The sequence below is a fragment of the Eptesicus fuscus genome, chromosome 13 (assembly GCF_027574615.1).
Source record: "Eptesicus fuscus isolate TK198812 chromosome 13, DD_ASM_mEF_20220401, whole genome shotgun sequence".
Classification (NCBI taxonomy): domain Eukaryota; kingdom Metazoa; phylum Chordata; class Mammalia; order Chiroptera; family Vespertilionidae; genus Eptesicus; species Eptesicus fuscus.
The window spans coordinates 67274546-67290821 of record NC_072485.1 but is presented as its reverse complement, the minus strand read 5'-3'; the positions used below and the strand labels follow the sequence as shown (position 1 = coordinate 67290821).

General features: G+C 39.6%; 1 protein-coding gene across 5 annotated transcripts in view; it reads right to left on the bottom strand.

The window, feature by feature from the left end:
* CELF1 (CUGBP Elav-like family member 1) overlaps window positions 1-16276 on the bottom strand; it is a 76866-nt gene that overhangs the window by 13109 nt on the left and 47481 nt on the right. For all 5 annotated transcript variants that reach the window (XM_028153447.2, XM_028153442.2, XM_054725617.1 and 2 more), the window contains 6 exons: window positions 8229-8416; window positions 6194-6276; window positions 5791-5839; window positions 2849-2983; window positions 1887-1966; window positions 1372-1533 (listed from right to left, as the gene is read on the bottom strand). In XM_028153447.2, coding sequence (XP_028009248.1) covers window positions 1372-1533; window positions 1887-1966; window positions 2849-2983; window positions 5791-5839; window positions 6194-6276; window positions 8229-8406 — 687 coding nt within the window. In that variant the 5' untranslated portion in view covers window positions 8407-8416. The remainder of the gene's footprint in view (window positions 1-1371; window positions 1534-1886; window positions 1967-2848; window positions 2984-5790; window positions 5840-6193; window positions 6277-8228; window positions 8417-16276) is intronic.

The following is a 16276-nucleotide window of genomic DNA, read 5'->3' as shown; positions in this document are numbered from 1 at the left end:
TTCCAGAAAAAAACTCATAATGAATGATGATGCACTATCACTTACACAGCCCATTAGCACCCATGCCTTCATTTTTGTTTTCTTAAATCCTTGGGCAATGTGTTCAGTCCCAGCTGGTGGACTGTGCATACTGTATTTGTCCCCTTCATTTCTTCCCTAAATGAGAATAGCTCTTAGGGAGGGGGTCACACCTAAATTAAAGAGACCAGTTCTCACCATAAACCACCATGTACTTGCTGGATGTGGCAACGAGAACAAGATGGGGACTGTTCCCTGAAAAAAGGCTCTAAAACTCTCTAAGAAGTAAATGTGTATCATGGAGATCATTTCCAAAGAATTACCATTTTGGCAAAAGACTAAAATTTCTCTGAATTTTCTAAACTTTTAAGCAATGTTCTGGCAGTAAGAAACAATTTGATCTATTGAAATAGAACAACCATCTTCACTTTTGGACTTCAGAGAAACTGGGATTTCCTCTAACATATTAGAAGTATGGAGACAGGGGGCATCAAATTAGTCAAAATTCAGTACTGGGGGGCAGAAATCATTGTCTTTGTTGTTTCTATAGAAAATAATCTTTGAAAGGATGAGGAACGGATGACTATTATTATCCTATGTGTATATTTTTTGACTATTCATATACATTTAGTGGTCTCACCATTTATTTTCCTTCATTGGTTGCTTTACAGATGACCTTTCATTCTGATTTACAAATGGCACAGTTTTAATTATGTTGTCCTTTCTGCATCTCTTTAAAGGTTTAAGCAGTGCAATTCTCCTGTAATACTGCAGACCTAGTAAATCTTAATAATAAAGTGGAGCCTGCCCCTCTTTTGGACTGTATAACTTAAACTCAACAAGAGATCAAATTAAAAGAAATCTATTTACAACATAGCAAACTCAAATATACAGTGTAATACTCATTTCATAATGTCCATGCCTGATCTCTCAATCAGCAGAAAGAAACATTTATTGTACTCTTCAGGGAGAATCAACAAGGTATTTAATGATGCCTTCTACACTGGGTAGAAAGGAATATAGAAAAATGTATTTTATAGTTAAGAGTCTCTCAAGAATTTTTTTCCTTGAGGGTAGGGACATAAGATGTTCCTAAAACACTTTTTATCAGAAAATTATGGTTTCACTTTAACTCAAGATATAACCAAAACCTCAAGATATAACCAAAGATGTGTGACCAGAGAGATAGAGAAAATAACATGACTTAAAGAACACCTCATTGCCTGAATTTTTACATAAAATTTCAATGCGCTAAAAGTTGTAAATGCCATTGTGTCTGTTTGCTGGGGATAGCAGAAGAAGAAACAGCTGGGAGCTTGCACAGTCTGCAGAAAGCAAACCACAAAGACTCACTGCTAAATACTGGGGTCCAAGAGTATTGAGACCAGCAAGGTTTCCCCACACAGATGCTGCGCTAATTTGCTGCATCTGCTGCTGGAGCTGCTGGGCCATTCTCTTCTGTTCTTTGTCCTTCTGTGTATCAGCAAATTTTACCACCATGGGGGATGAGCAACCCTATGAAAACACCAAAACCAAAGGGTCAAATTCCTCCTTCTGGGTGAAGGAAAAACCCTTTCTAGTGACATACAGGCTGCATTCTAATTTCATTCACTGCCAAATGACTCTCTTCCTAATACATGTAAGTGGCAAAAGACAATTTAAAAGGGCAACTAGTTCCAATATGTTAATTTTAACTTTCATTTAATAACATCCAATATGTTAAAGAAACCATCAGTTTTTAACTTTTAAGGCATTTGGCCTGCTTAGCTTTTAGAACCACCAGATGCTGTACATGATGCTGGGCTTGGAAGGCCAAAAGTCCTAGCACTCTCAGGCTAAGGAATTCCCCCTTGCATTCATCTCCCTACCTCCATGGTCTGTGCTTGGTGCATTGCCTTGATAGCTGTCTGTGCCATGGCTCTTGTTGTAAAAGTCACAAATGCACAACCTGGTAAGAGAAAGGTCAACAACTCATTCATTCGCTTACTTACTTATAGACATTAACTGAGCACTTAACTATGAGCAAGTACCATGCTAGCAATACATATAGATAAGGTTCCTGCCTTCAGGGTTTCATGACCTAGTGGAAGAGAGAACTATGTTACACCAGAGTGATAAGTGCTATAATGAAAACCCAGGGAAGCAGAAATGAGAAACAAAGTGCTTAAAAGATAAAGGAAGATTCATAGCCTCAAGTTCTTCCTGTGAAGAAAGTGTTTCCATTTTAACATCAAGAACCTCTCCATGCATAAAAGAGAGAATTTTAATACATGACACTGAAAAACAGAATATAAACTTCTTAAGGATATTGGGAGAATACAAAAGGGATCAAATTAAGGAAGAGTTGTGACAGGACCTACACATACAACTTCAAGCCCAACTTCTCCATCATGACAGAGCCATATTGGCTAGGGATTACTGGTTTCCACTAGTCAGGTTAAAAACAACTCCAAATTCAAAATAAGCATATAAATTTTATATATAGAGAGAGAGAAACATGGATTTATTGTTCCACTTATTTATGCATTAGTTGGCTGATTCTTGTATGTACCCCAACTGGGGATCAAACCTGCGATCTTGGCATATCGGGACAATATTCTTACCAACTGAGCTACCCACGTCAGGGCAAGATGAGTATCCTTTTTTTTTTTATTTCAGAGAGGGAGAGAGAGGCAGAAACATCAATGATGAAGAGAATCATTGATTGGCTGCCTCCCGCACATCCCCAAATTGAACTTGGGACCCTCCAGTCCGTAGGCCAACTTGCTATCCACTGAGCTAACCCAGCCAGGACAAGATGAATATCTTTAAAGTTTAAAAATATACCCACCTCGGCTCAGTCCATCAGGTCCCCGCAATATCCGACATTCTTCAATCTGTCCAAATGAAGAGAACATGACTCGGATGTCATTTTCAGTGCACTTCTTGGAAATCATACCAATAAACAGCTTCCTGTCTTCCACTGCTAAGAGAGTAAAACACAGAAGGCTTGAACATTATCACTCAAGAGATAGTAGAGCACAGACTCTGGGTTTGAGACCTGGCTGTGGTGCATTTATACCGTATTTCACAGATTATAAGATGTACCTTTCGCCCCATTAAGTTAGCACCTCCTCTTATAAACAATGGTATCTTAAAATTATCATTGAAAGCACTTAGAGGAAATGAAGTAGCTTTATGAGCTTGTGAAAGTTACTTAACCATTCTGTGCCTGTTTCCTCACCTGACTAGTAGGGAAACGTGGTTTACCTCAAAGGTAGCTGTAGGTATTAAATGCATAGTTCTTAGGCTCTTGCCTAGCACTCAGTAATATTTGCTCTTAGTAGCAATACACTATGCTAAAAAATGAGTTTGCACATTTAATTAATATGGTAAGAGAAACAGGACACACCTTACAGAGAGTCTAACTATATCCACTTTCCTTTTCTGACTGTCCTTTTTTAAAAAATATATTTTACTGTTTTTTTTACAGAGAGGAAGGGAGGGGGATAGAGAGTTAGAAACATTGATGAGAGAGAAACATCGATCAGCTGCCTCCTGCACACCCGCTACTGGGGATGTGCCCGCAACCAAGGTATATGCCCTTGACCGGAATCGAACCTGGGACCCTTCAGTCCGAAGGCAGATGCTCTATCCACTGAGCCAAACCGGTTAGGGCCTGACTGTCCTTTTGAGGACTAAATTCTCCTTCCTAACTTGCTCATTTTCCCTCTTCACTTCTACTCATAAGAAATTATATTGGCCAAAGACATTCCAGTTCACTATAAAAAGTTCTTGTAATGTTTCCCTATCAACTCTATCTCAGTTATTTGCCATACTTATTTTAAAGAAAAAAACAGACAATTTGGATGACATTAGAGCAATGAACCACTATCTTATACAATACACCAAAAATTAACTAAAATTTGGCTCAGTGGATAGAGCGTCAGCCTGCAGATTGAAGGGTCCTGGGTTCAACTCCAGTCAAGGGCACATGCCTGGATTGCAGCATCAATCCCCAGTGTGGAGCGTGCAGGAGTCAGCCAATCAATGATTCTCTCTTATCACTGACATTTCTAGCTCTCTCTCCCTCTCCCTCCCTCTCTAAAATTAATAAAAATATATTTTTAAAAAATTAACTAAAATGGATTAGACTTGAATATAAAAGACCCGAAAACATAAAACTCCTAGAAGAAAACCATACTTGGTAAGTTTCTTGACATCAGTTTTGGCAATGACTTTTTTGGATCTGATTCCAAAAGTAAAGGCAACTAAAGCAAAAATAAATAAGCGGGACTACAAACTAAAAAGCTTCTGCACAGCAAGGGAAATCATCAACTAAATGAAAAAGCAACCTATAAAATGGGAGAAAATATTTGCAAATCATATATCTGATAGGGGTTACTATTCAAAAAATATAAAGAACTTATACAACTTAAAGGCAAAAAAAAGAAAAAAACATGTGATTAAAAAACAGGCAGAGGATTTGAATAGACATTTTCCAAAAAATACATACATATGGACAACAGACACATAAAATGATGGTCAACATTACTAGTCATCAGAAAACTGCAAATAAAAACCATTTTAATGGGTGTGAGGTATCACTTCACACCCATTAGAATGGCTATTATCACAAAGCCAAGAAAGGGTCCTGACTGGCATGGCTAAGTGGTTAGAGTGTTGTTCTGCAAACCGGAAGGCCGCGGGTTCAAGGGCATGTACCTAGATTGCAGGTTTTATCCCCGGCTCCGGTAGGGATGTGTGTGTGAGGCAACCACTAGATGTGTCTCTCTCACACTCATGTTCGCCGCCCCCCTCCCCCCCCCCTTCCCTAGCACTCTAAAGAAATATCAATGGGAAAAATATCCTGCGGTAAGAATTAACAAAAACAAACAAACAAAGCCAAGAAAGGAACAAATATTGGCAAGAATTCGGAGAAAAAAGAACCCTGTGCACTGTTGGTGGGAATGTAAATTAGTGAAACCATTATAGAAAACAGTATGGCAGCTCCTCAAAAAATTAAAACTAGAACTACCATATGATCCAGCAATTCGACTTATGGGTATTTATCTGACAAAAATGAAATCACTAATTCAAAAATATACATGCATACCTATATCCATTATAGCACTATTTACAACAGCCAAGATACAGAAACAACTAAAGTGTACAGTGATAAATGTGTGTGCATGGCACATGCACACACAAACACACACACAGAGAAATATTATTCAGTCATAAAAAGGAATAATGTTTTGCCATTTGTGACAACATGGATGAACTTGGGGCGTTATGCTAAGTGAAGTAAGTCAAACAGGAGAAGACAAATACAGTATGATCTTTCTTCTATGAGGAATCTTAAAAAAAACACACAAAAACAACCCCAAACTCCTACAGAAAACAGATTGATGGTTGCCAGTGAAGGGGCCCAAAGGGTACAAACTTCCAGTTATAAAATAAGTAAGTCACGAGGATGTAGGCTGCAGCATGGAGACTAGTTAATAATGCTACACTGCATATTTGAAAGGTGCTGAGAGAGTAGATCTTAAAAGTTCTCATCACAAGAAAAAATTTTTGTGACCATGTATGGTAAAAGATTTTAACTAGCCTTATTGTGGTGATCATTTCACAATATTTATCAAAACATTATGCTGTACACTTGAAATTAACATAATGCTATATGTCACTTCTACCTCAAAAAAATTACTCAGAGCACAATGCAATCAGATGCCAAGAGAACAGCAAACTAGAAAAAAACCTGATAAGGGAAGGGCCTACATGCTTGCTTACCATTGCTCTTCTCACTGTCGGCAGGTTTCATCTGTATAGGATGATGCATCTGAAAAGGAGAACATGTGAATATTACCACTGTACACACTGAAGCAGAAATATAAATGAGGACTCTAAAGAAATACCAAAACTAGAGCCTGTAAGAGTTCTCTTGAACTCACACCTGCTTCATGACCTTTGCCCCACAAAATATCAGAATGGATAGAACTCTGAATCAAGAAGTAAAAATCCTCTTGGCTGAGAAAGAACTACTTTCAGCCTATAATCTTTAAAAGTTCCCTTTACATCCATTCCTGTGAAAGTCACCCTTTCCCCAAAGTGGTTTTCAATGTGTATCTAATACATATAAGTATGTTCCATGTGTCAATACCACCACAGTTCCACTTAGTAGGAGCTTTCTTACCCCTGGGAGGACCTTCATATTGTGAAGAGCATTCTGTGCTTCTAATGCAGCTTTGCGGGTGTAAAACGTAACAAAACAGCACCCTGCAATAAAGACGATTTCACAAATCAAACCAGTCCTTTGAAAGTAGAGAATTCCTAGAGCACTCAGTACTCCCTGGACTTTCAGGGTTGGGGCAAAAGTAGGTTTACAGTTGTGAGTATGCAAAACAGAGTTTATTCTTGCATCATTAGTATTTATTGCATTATTCCCCAAACAAACTGTAAATCTACTTTGGCTCCACCCTGTATTAGAACTTAAAAAGAAAAGGTAATGTTTATTAAAATTAGAGAGAGAGAGAGAGAGAGAGAGAGGGAAAACCTAGCAGGAAAAAAAACAAACATTTTTTTCTATGCATTCTCTTTATTGTTATAGTCTCTTAGTTATATTAAAATTCTTCTTTAGCTGCTCCTATAACATCTCCGGGAAAGATGACTTCCCTTACAAAGGTCACAGTACCAAGCCATTCAACCCACCCTATTTGGAGCATCATGCAGTGTGCTGAGCAAGAGGACTCAACTACAAACAAGACAAAAGGGGCCTTGAACACTTGTGGCTCTTCGTCTATCACAGGCGTCCTCAAACTAAGGCCCACGGGCCACATGCAGGTGTTTTTGCCGTTTTGTTTTTTTACTTCAAACTGAGATATGTGCAGTGTGCATAGGAATTTGTTCATAGATTTTTTTTTAAACTATAGTCCGGCCCTCCAACGGTCTGAGGGACAGTGAACTGGCCCCCTGTTTAAAAAGTTTGAGGACCCCTGATCTATCAGAAGTTCTTCATCTTTCAGAAACTTTCTCTTTTAGAATAAACCACTCCTTACATTGTAGCCAATTTCTATCATATGCCTCAAACATAATTATCATTTTAAATTATAAAATTTCTTAGTTATCTTTTCTGGGGGACTCTGAGTTCCCATCAAATATTAAGTTTCTAGCAGCACATGGTGCTGACTGAGATCTGTAAGTTTTGTGCTTTGTATCTTTGCTGGGGATAGGAGGAAGGAGGTATATTTTGTAAATCTTAGGTCCATAGTCCAAGAGACACAATACAGATGTCTTTAAAAATCATTCTGCAATTAAGATTTAAATTACTGCACATTATATTGCCAGTCATTTTCAGAAAATACAAGACTTTAGAAAAAGAGGGGAAGCAGGTGGGGGGGAGAAGACCACATCAATTTGTTGTTCCACTTATTTATGCATTCATTGGTTGATTCCTGTATGTGCCCTGAAAGAGGATCAAACCTGCAACCTTGGCATATTGGGATGACACTCTAACCAACTGAGCTACCCAGCCAGAGCTGAAACTACAATACTTTGTATTTTTGTTAACTATGCCAAAAATAAAAATTAATCCCTCTGCTTCTAGATCCTGTTATTAAACTGCTTTTCAAACATGACAATCATACTTGTTGATATTGCACTGTAGAACAGCTTTCACTGAAAATTACTCTGAGTCGGTCACTTGGAAAAATAAGAGTACGTCTCTGTGTGTAGGGGCAAAGATTATGCCTTATCACCATCAGTCCTGTGACGCTTCCACTCTGTGGGATATATCTGGAAGCAGTTCAACCTTTCTTCTCTTGTTCATTTTATAAGCTACAGCAAACAGGTTACCTACAAAAAAGGCTCTCCTAGGTGCTAAGCCATCCTGCAAAACCTTTATATACATTAACAGAAATCCATGAGTTCAGGGACGGTCTTTTTCTTTCCATGGCCTTCCCCTCCCATTAGAATTAGCTTACCACAGCCAAAACACTAAAGAAAACCTTATGTGATTAGTTTACTAAATGGACTACCCAAGATCCAAATTACAAATCAACCTCATGAAGTCACTTTAATTTTTTATTTTTAAGTCATTAAATGAGTTTGGCCTGGAATATATAGGGACTATAAAAGAACATATTCCCCCTCCCAATATGACCATAGGAACATTCTGACAATCAGACAGTATGTACATGACAAAAAATTGCACATAAAACCCAAATCTTCACCTTTGCTCTGAGGAGGGTTTTGGCTCCTATCTCTTAGAACGTTGATTTCATAGACAGCACCATACTGTTCAAAGAGTTCCCTCAAGTCCTTCTCAGACCAGGTCCTCGGAACCTGGCCCACAAACATCTTGATAGCATCAAGATCCGGTTGGTCTGGGTGGTCCAGGGTGCCGTTCATTTTCTTTGAGCTGCATTAGATAAAATAAAACTACTATTATGCATTCATGTTGCTCTCTAGAGGAAGTTTTGTTTCCTTTAAAGATCTCAACTACTTCCTGGGAAAGTGGGGGGTGGGGGAATCTACTTCCTTTCATGACATCCATTCAATTTACCAGGGTTCCCAGGTCCTCCCTCACCATGGTCACTCCTCCCATTATATTTAGATCCCAAACTAAAGCTGCCATTCTGATTAGAACATCCTAGGTTTTAATTAAGAAATTGAGTGTTACTTATTCTTTCTCTAGCATGAGAATTCTCAGAAGAACTTAAAAGGCAGAGTTTCTAAAGAAATTTTAATACTTTTAACAAAGGGTTTTTTAAATGTCCATAAAATAAACAAAGAATTATTAATTATAAGATTCAGGACTCTCAACAGTACAATGATAGTTTAAAAGTTTTCTTTCAGTAGACATTAGAACAGAAGCACTTGATTTCCAAGGCCTAAGCTACGGACTAAAATGTTGGTCTTTGAATGTGTCTCTTGTGCTTAATTCTGGTGTTCTTGAGATAGGCCCCCTGACCAAAACAAAGTTTTGCCTCTTAAAACTCTAACAAATGATTGATATATATAATAAAGGGCTAATATGCAAATTGCCCCTCGACCAGTTCAACCAGGGGATGGGGCGGCCAGCCAACCGCCCGAGGCCCCTCCCCCTGGCCAGCCCTGTCCCAATGGGCGGGGGGGGGGGGGGGAGGAGGGCCTGTAAGCAGGGCCAGTCGGCCGAACACCTGTACACCCAAACACCTGTGCACCGGGCTTCTAGTTGTTATATAAACATAAACAATGATGTCATCATTCTAGATTTTTATTGTTTCTAAGTTATCCAATTTAATGCTACTTTTCCAAGACTTTGCCAGTTAGTTCCCTTACCAACTGCAACCATTACAACAAATTCCTCCAATCCTCTCACACCAAACTTGTAATGCTCATACTTTAATACCTTCATTGCTATCCCTGCAATTGCCAAGAACCTCAGGGGATTCTTACACTACAAATATTTCTACCATTCAAAATAAATCAAAGACCTTCCCTACCATTGTTTTAAGATCTACACCAGTAACAACTTAAATTCCAAAGAGCCATCATAATGAACTTTTATGCTAGTGTTGGCTGTTTAATCCAGAAACACATCACCATATTCAAACTTGCCATGTTTTAATATCTTACCCTAAATAAAGTAATAGTTTTCATTAAAGGAAACGTAAGTTTTTACACCTTTTAAAAAAGTCTTTATTGTTTAAAGTATTACATGTCTCCTTTTCCCCCATTGACCTCCCCAGCCCTTCCCACCCCCAGCACATGCCCAACCCCCTACTGTCTTGTGTCCATGGGTTATGCTTTTATGCATGCATACAAGTCCTTTGGTTGCTCTTACCCCGCCCCCCCCCAGCCCCGCCTTCCCTCTGAGGTTGGTCAGTCTGTTCAATACTTCTATGTCTTTGGATCTATTTTTGTTCATCAGTTTATGTTGTTTATTATATTTCACAAATGAGTGAGATCGTGTGATATTTATCTTTCTCCAACTGGCTTATTTCATTTAGCATAATGCTCTCCAGGTCCATCCATGCTGTTGCAAATGGTAAGAGTTCCTTCTTTCTTACAGCAGGGTAGTATTCCATTGTGTAGATGTACCATACTTTTTTAATCTATTCATCTGCTGATAGGCACTTAGGCTGTTTCCAAATCTTAGCTATGGTAAATTGTGCTGCTATGAACACAGGGGTGCATATATCCTTTCTGATTGGTGTTTCTGATTTCTTGGGATATATATATTCCACTATCTTTTGAATCATATTTGAAGATCATTGAGAATGATGAATCTACGAAAGCAGCTCAACCACTGTCTTTTAATTCTGAAATCTCTTGTAACTGAACACCCACCAGGGCTATTCTCACATCACCTTTACTGAACCTAGCATTAACATATATTTTTATTGATTTCAAAGAGGAAGGGAGAGGGAGAAAGAGATAGAAACATCAATGATGAGAGAGCAGCACTGATTGGCTGCCTCCTACATGCCCCATCCCACCCCCATGAGCCCGCAACCCAAGCATGTGCCCTGATCAGGAATAGAACCCTGACCTCCAGGTTCATAGGTTGACACCTAACCACTGAGCCACTCCAGCCAGGCTAAACCAACTCTTGTCGCTATGTCTGTAGAGGGTCCCCATTCTCTAGCTCTTAGTATAGAGCTCCTTGAATGCAGAAACAATTTTATTTCCTATTCATGGTTGTAGCTACACTTGGTATAGTGCCTGGTTCAAAGTAAGCACATACTCAATGTGGGATGGGAGAAATTTCTTGTTCTCAACAATTCCCCTATTTAATCAACTAACCCTCATAAAAATAAATGCTGTGCATAAAGAGGGCTCACAAATTAAAGAGCAGCTATTATCTCTTATGACTACTTGATTGTCACAGGATCAATCTACCTGCAGTAGAGGGTAAAGGGAGATGGTGATGGAAGATGATTTGACTTTGGATGGTGGGCACACAAAGCAATATACAGATCATGTATCATAGAAATCTACACTTAAGACCTATATAATCTTGTTGACTGGTGACACCCCAATAAACTGAATTAAAAATAGAACAAAATAAAAAATAGATTATGACTAGTGAAACAATGAGTGTCACTCCCTATAAACTGCTGCCAACAACTTTAATGACCAATTATAATATTTTATTAAAATGTTGCTAATCTTTCCTCCTACTTCTATTCTAGGGAGGGTTAACATAGAAAACCAATGGTGCTCAGAATGTTTTGATGATAAGGAAGCTGACAGCTACTTAAGAGGCAGGGTTTTAATAACTTTTATTACATTATAAGAAAATGCTTTCAGCTTATCCCTTCCATCTATATTTGTGTGCAGTTTCTAAACTTTCTACATCATTGTTTAGTGCAAAAGCATAAACACAGTCAACAAATGTGAATTGTGGTTTATCCAAAAGTTTTAGTGAAAACTCAAAATTCCAGACACACGATCTTCCTTTCTCTCTTTATTCTCCCAATCCTCCTCCAGGTCTTCAATCCACCTACTCCATTAACTTCCCCACCCCAATGCCAATTCATTACAAGAATCCACAAGAGTAGTGCTGCTCAAAGTACCCAAGGACCAGGGACAATCTTCAAACTTAACTCTTTAGAAACTGTTACAGCAACTGGACCAAGTAATTTTGTAAATGTTCAATCCAATAAAATAAAAAGACACAAAATACAAATTTACACCTTATTTTGTTTTCTACAATTGTTTTTACTGTATTTTACAAGTTGGAAGAAGCACAGGACACAGTCCTTCACCATTATGAGAAGCACTTCTAGAGCACAGCAAGTTATCGAGCCAGGCTCATGATGCTGTGGATATCATGCAACTGGAGTTATCCACTGACTTCTTCCTTCCTCCAATAAATACTGGGCATTTATATACATAGCCACTGTGTCAGATGAATAAGAAAAATATTTCTTTGGAGCTCATGAAGACAGCGTTAGAAAGGAAAGTGATAACATCAGCTACAAATAATCTAAAAAAGAAAAGAGAGAAGCAACCACATGTATACCTATGTATATGTAATAAGCAGTCAAAAGCTTTCTCATCAACTGTTACTGTGTCTGAAGAGATGAGCAACAATGCTCTTCCATCCTCAACCTAAATTAAAAGTAACCACTGCATGCCCTGGCTGGTTTGGCTCAATGGATAGAGTGTTGGCCTGGGGACTGAGGGGTCCCAGGTTCGATTCTGGCCAAGGGCAGATGCCTGGGTTGCGGGCTCGGTCCCCAGTGGGGGGCGTGCAGGAGGCAGCCAAGCAATGATTCTCATCATTGATGTTTCTATCTCTCTCCCCCTCTCCCTTCCTCTCTAAAATCAATAAAATATATTTAATTTAAATAAATAAATAAAACAAAAGTAGCCACTGCAGCCCGGCGGGTGTGGCTCAGTGGTCAGGGCACATGCCCAGGCTGCGGGCTTGATCTCTACTAGGGGACATGCAGGAGGCAGCCGATCAATGATTCTCTCTCATCATTGATGTTTCTCTCTCTCTCTCTCTCTCACTCTCCCTTCCTCTCTGAAATAAAGAAAAATATATTTAAAAAAAACATATAAAAGTAAGTACTGCAGCCCTAACTCGTTTGGCTCAGTCGATAGAGAGAGCATCGGTCCGTAGACTAAAGAGTCTTGGGTTTTATTCCAGTCAAGGGCATGTACCTTGGTAGGTTTGATCCCCAGCCCTGGTTGGGACACATACAGGAGGCAACCAATCAATGTGTCTCTCTCACATCAATGTTTCTCTCTGTCTCTCTGCCTCCCTTCCACTTTCTCTAAAAAAAACAAAAACAAAACAACAACAAAAACAACAAAAAGTAACCACTGCATTAAAAAGTCATCTGGGACAAGATGCCCAGTGTGATATGCCAAGGATCCCACATGGTTCAGGAATGGCATTTATATACCACTAAATCCATTCTCATATTTATGCCTTACCTCCCACCGATGGAGAGCTCCTTAGGATCAGTGATCATGAACTATGTGTATTTTTTAAAATATATTTTATTGATTTTTTACAGACAGGAAGAGTTAGAAACATTGATGAGAGAGAAACATTGATCAGCTGCCTCTTGCACACCCCCTACCGGGGATGTGCCTGCAACCAAGGTACATGCCCTTGACCGGAATCGAACCTGGGACCCTTCAGTCCGCAGGCTGACGCTCTATCCACTGAGCCAAACTGGTTTCGGCCTATGTGTATTTTTTACACCTGCTCAAGAACCAATGAATTCAGCAACCCTCTGGAGAAGTATCTATAGTATACCTGTCATTTCTTTCTTTATTTTTTTTAATCCTCACCCAAGGATATTTTTCTACTGTTTTTAAATAGAGTAGGAGGGGGGAGAGAGAAAGAGAAACATCCACGTGAGACACATCGATTGGTTGCCTCCCAGACTCACCACTATCAGGGCCAGGGATTGAGCTTGCAACCAAGGTACGTGCCCTTGACCAGGAATTGAACCCGAGGCCCATCTGTTGATGAGCCGATGCTCTAAACACTGAGCAAAACCGGCCAGGGAAGTACCTGTCATTTCTAAAAGGCAAGTCTATAGAATTCTTATCTTCTGTGGAGGTACTGAACTGGGAAGAGAGGAAAAGTAGGGTCTACAGCAGTGAGGAAAGAAGGGAGATGAGAAGGCAGCCAGTGTTTTAGGGAAGAGGCATGGCACCAACCCACCTCTATGTTCTGCTTCTGACAGCAGAAGCAATAATGGCAGCAACTGGCAAATCATTAAGAATGAGAAACTGGCCCTAACCGGTTTGGCTCAGTGGATAGAGCGTCGGCCTGCGGACTCAAGGGTCCCAGATTCAATTCCGGTCAAGGGCATGTACCTTGGTTGCGGGCACATCCCCAGAAGGGGGTGTGCAGGAGGCAGCCGATCAATGATTCTCTCTCACTATTGATGTTTCTATCTCTCTCTCCTCCCTTCTTCTCTGAAATAAATTAAAATAAAAAAAATGAGAAACTGAGCAATCAGGACCCAGAGGCTTCCTTGTCTACCTGATTTTTCATGAAACATGTTATAGGAAAACAGAGTAGAGAACCCACTTGGAAGATAAACAGGAAAGGGAAAACAAAGCTTTATTTTCAAAGCATATATCTATTCAAAACTCCTGAACTCCCTTTTCTCTTTCTCCTATCTTTCCCCGTCTTGAAACTTCCTAGCCCAAAACCAGCTCGGAGAAGAGAGCTGATGTTCTGTCCCACTTCCTTACCATCCCCGGGGCCCTGCTGATCCACTGGCTGGCCAGAAACCTAAGACCATGACCTATGTTTAAAACAGAAGGATAGGCTTGACTAATCGAGTTCCTCTACAAGTGCACTGAGCAAGACAACAGCCACTAGCCACTTGTGGCTATTTAAATTTAATTTTAAAAATCCAGTTCCTCAGTCACACTAGCCTCATGTGACGAGAGGCCACTGCATAGGACAGCAGAGATACAGAACATTTTTATTATCAGAGAAAGCTCTATTGCACAGCACTGCTCAAAAGAGCCTGGAATTGGTTAACAGAAACAGGCAATTAGTAGTGAAGTCAGAAGTGGGAAAGCTACAACTAGAGATAGTATGAGTTAAGTTGACAAAAGGGCAGTGGCTAGAGATGACAGGGTCATGTTACAATGTAGATGAAGTTCAAAACATGCTAAGTGAAAGAAAACAATCACAAAGGCTACATATTGTATGTCCATTTACATGAAATATCCAGAATAGGCAAATCTATAAAGACAGAAAGTAGACAAGTGGTTCCCTAGGAATGGGAGTAAAGGGTGGGAGGAGAGAGGGGAGGGAATGGTTGCTAATGGGTATAGTGTTTCTTTTTAGGGTGATAAAAATGTTCTGGAATTAGATAGTGGTGATAGTTGCACAACTTTATGGATATCGTAAAAATCAATGACGGTATGATTTAAAGGGGTAAATTTTATGTTATGTGAATTATATAAAATACAGAGACAGAGAAAAGGAGTGAGGAATCAGAAGACAGGCTGGAAGGGCAGGGGCAAGGCAAAGAAAGCCGTGCTGTAACCAAAGTGACAGAGTAGGTGAAGAGTATGGGCAGCAGCACATGCAGAGAGCGCAGAACATTTAGAGAGCATAAATGAGGCATAAAAGATAGTTTCCAGGTCTTCCAGCTGCAGAGTTTCTGATTACATTATAGTCCAGCCCACATGTGTTCTTACAAGAAAACCCTTAAATACTACCTTCACATCTGTTTAAAAACTATTTCCAAACCCTTTCATTACTCATCTTTTTCGCTCTCTCCTTCTTTTTCATTACCTGTTAACCCCCATTTATATAAATACTTGTTGCATCCCAGTCTCTAGCCACCACCCACTTCTTCCAGGTCCCTCTGGCTCACATACTGTACTATGGAAAAACTGGCACAGAAGAACATCATAATAAAAAGGACCCAGAAACACTGGCCTGAGTTACTTAGCAGCTGGTTCTCTAGTGAGAACAAGACAGAACGTGTCTTTGCTGGAAAAAAGTAATTTTCATTTGGATAAAGGGAGCTCTTCCTATGTTAGTTGGGGTATTAGGTACTAGAAAAAGCTATCAATAAAGGTTTTTAAGACATCACTCAACAATAGAACAGCTAACAATCTGCTTATAAAGGTTTTCAACCTTTTCCCTGAGGTATGGAAATAATGTCTGGAGTGCCTATCTCTGTAATCATCTCTAATTATAAAAAAACACACAGGACTTATCGTTCATTCAACAGTACTTTCCAAGTTCCTAAAATGTGCCAGATACTACACACTATAAGGGTCTATTAAAGTGGACGGAACAATTCCTGTCCTACAGGCAGTGGCACCGAACAAGTGGAAGGATGCAACTATAATACCCAACAAATGCTTTAGCAAATGAATAAAAGTTCTGTGGGGAAAAAAAGTGGCTAATAGCCTGGCCAATGTGGATCAGTGGTTGAGTAGCAACCCATAAACCAGGAGGTCATGGTTTGATTCCTGGTCAGGGCACATGCCTGGGTTGTGGGCTCGATCCTCAGTAGGGAATGTGCAGGAGGCAGCCAATCCGTGATTCCCTCTCATCATTGATGCTTCTATCTCTCTTCCTCTCTCTGAAATCAATAAAAACATATTTTCTTTAAAAGTGGCTAATAGTTTTATTTTATTTGGAGGGGGAAGTATGTGCAGAAATTAAAGGTGAATGGCCTAAGCAGCTGGGGAAAGTGCTATATAGCATAGAGGTATGAAAGCCTAAGGGGTGGTGAAGAAATGATAAGGACTCAGAAGGAAGAGGAGAGAAGATTGAGATAACATT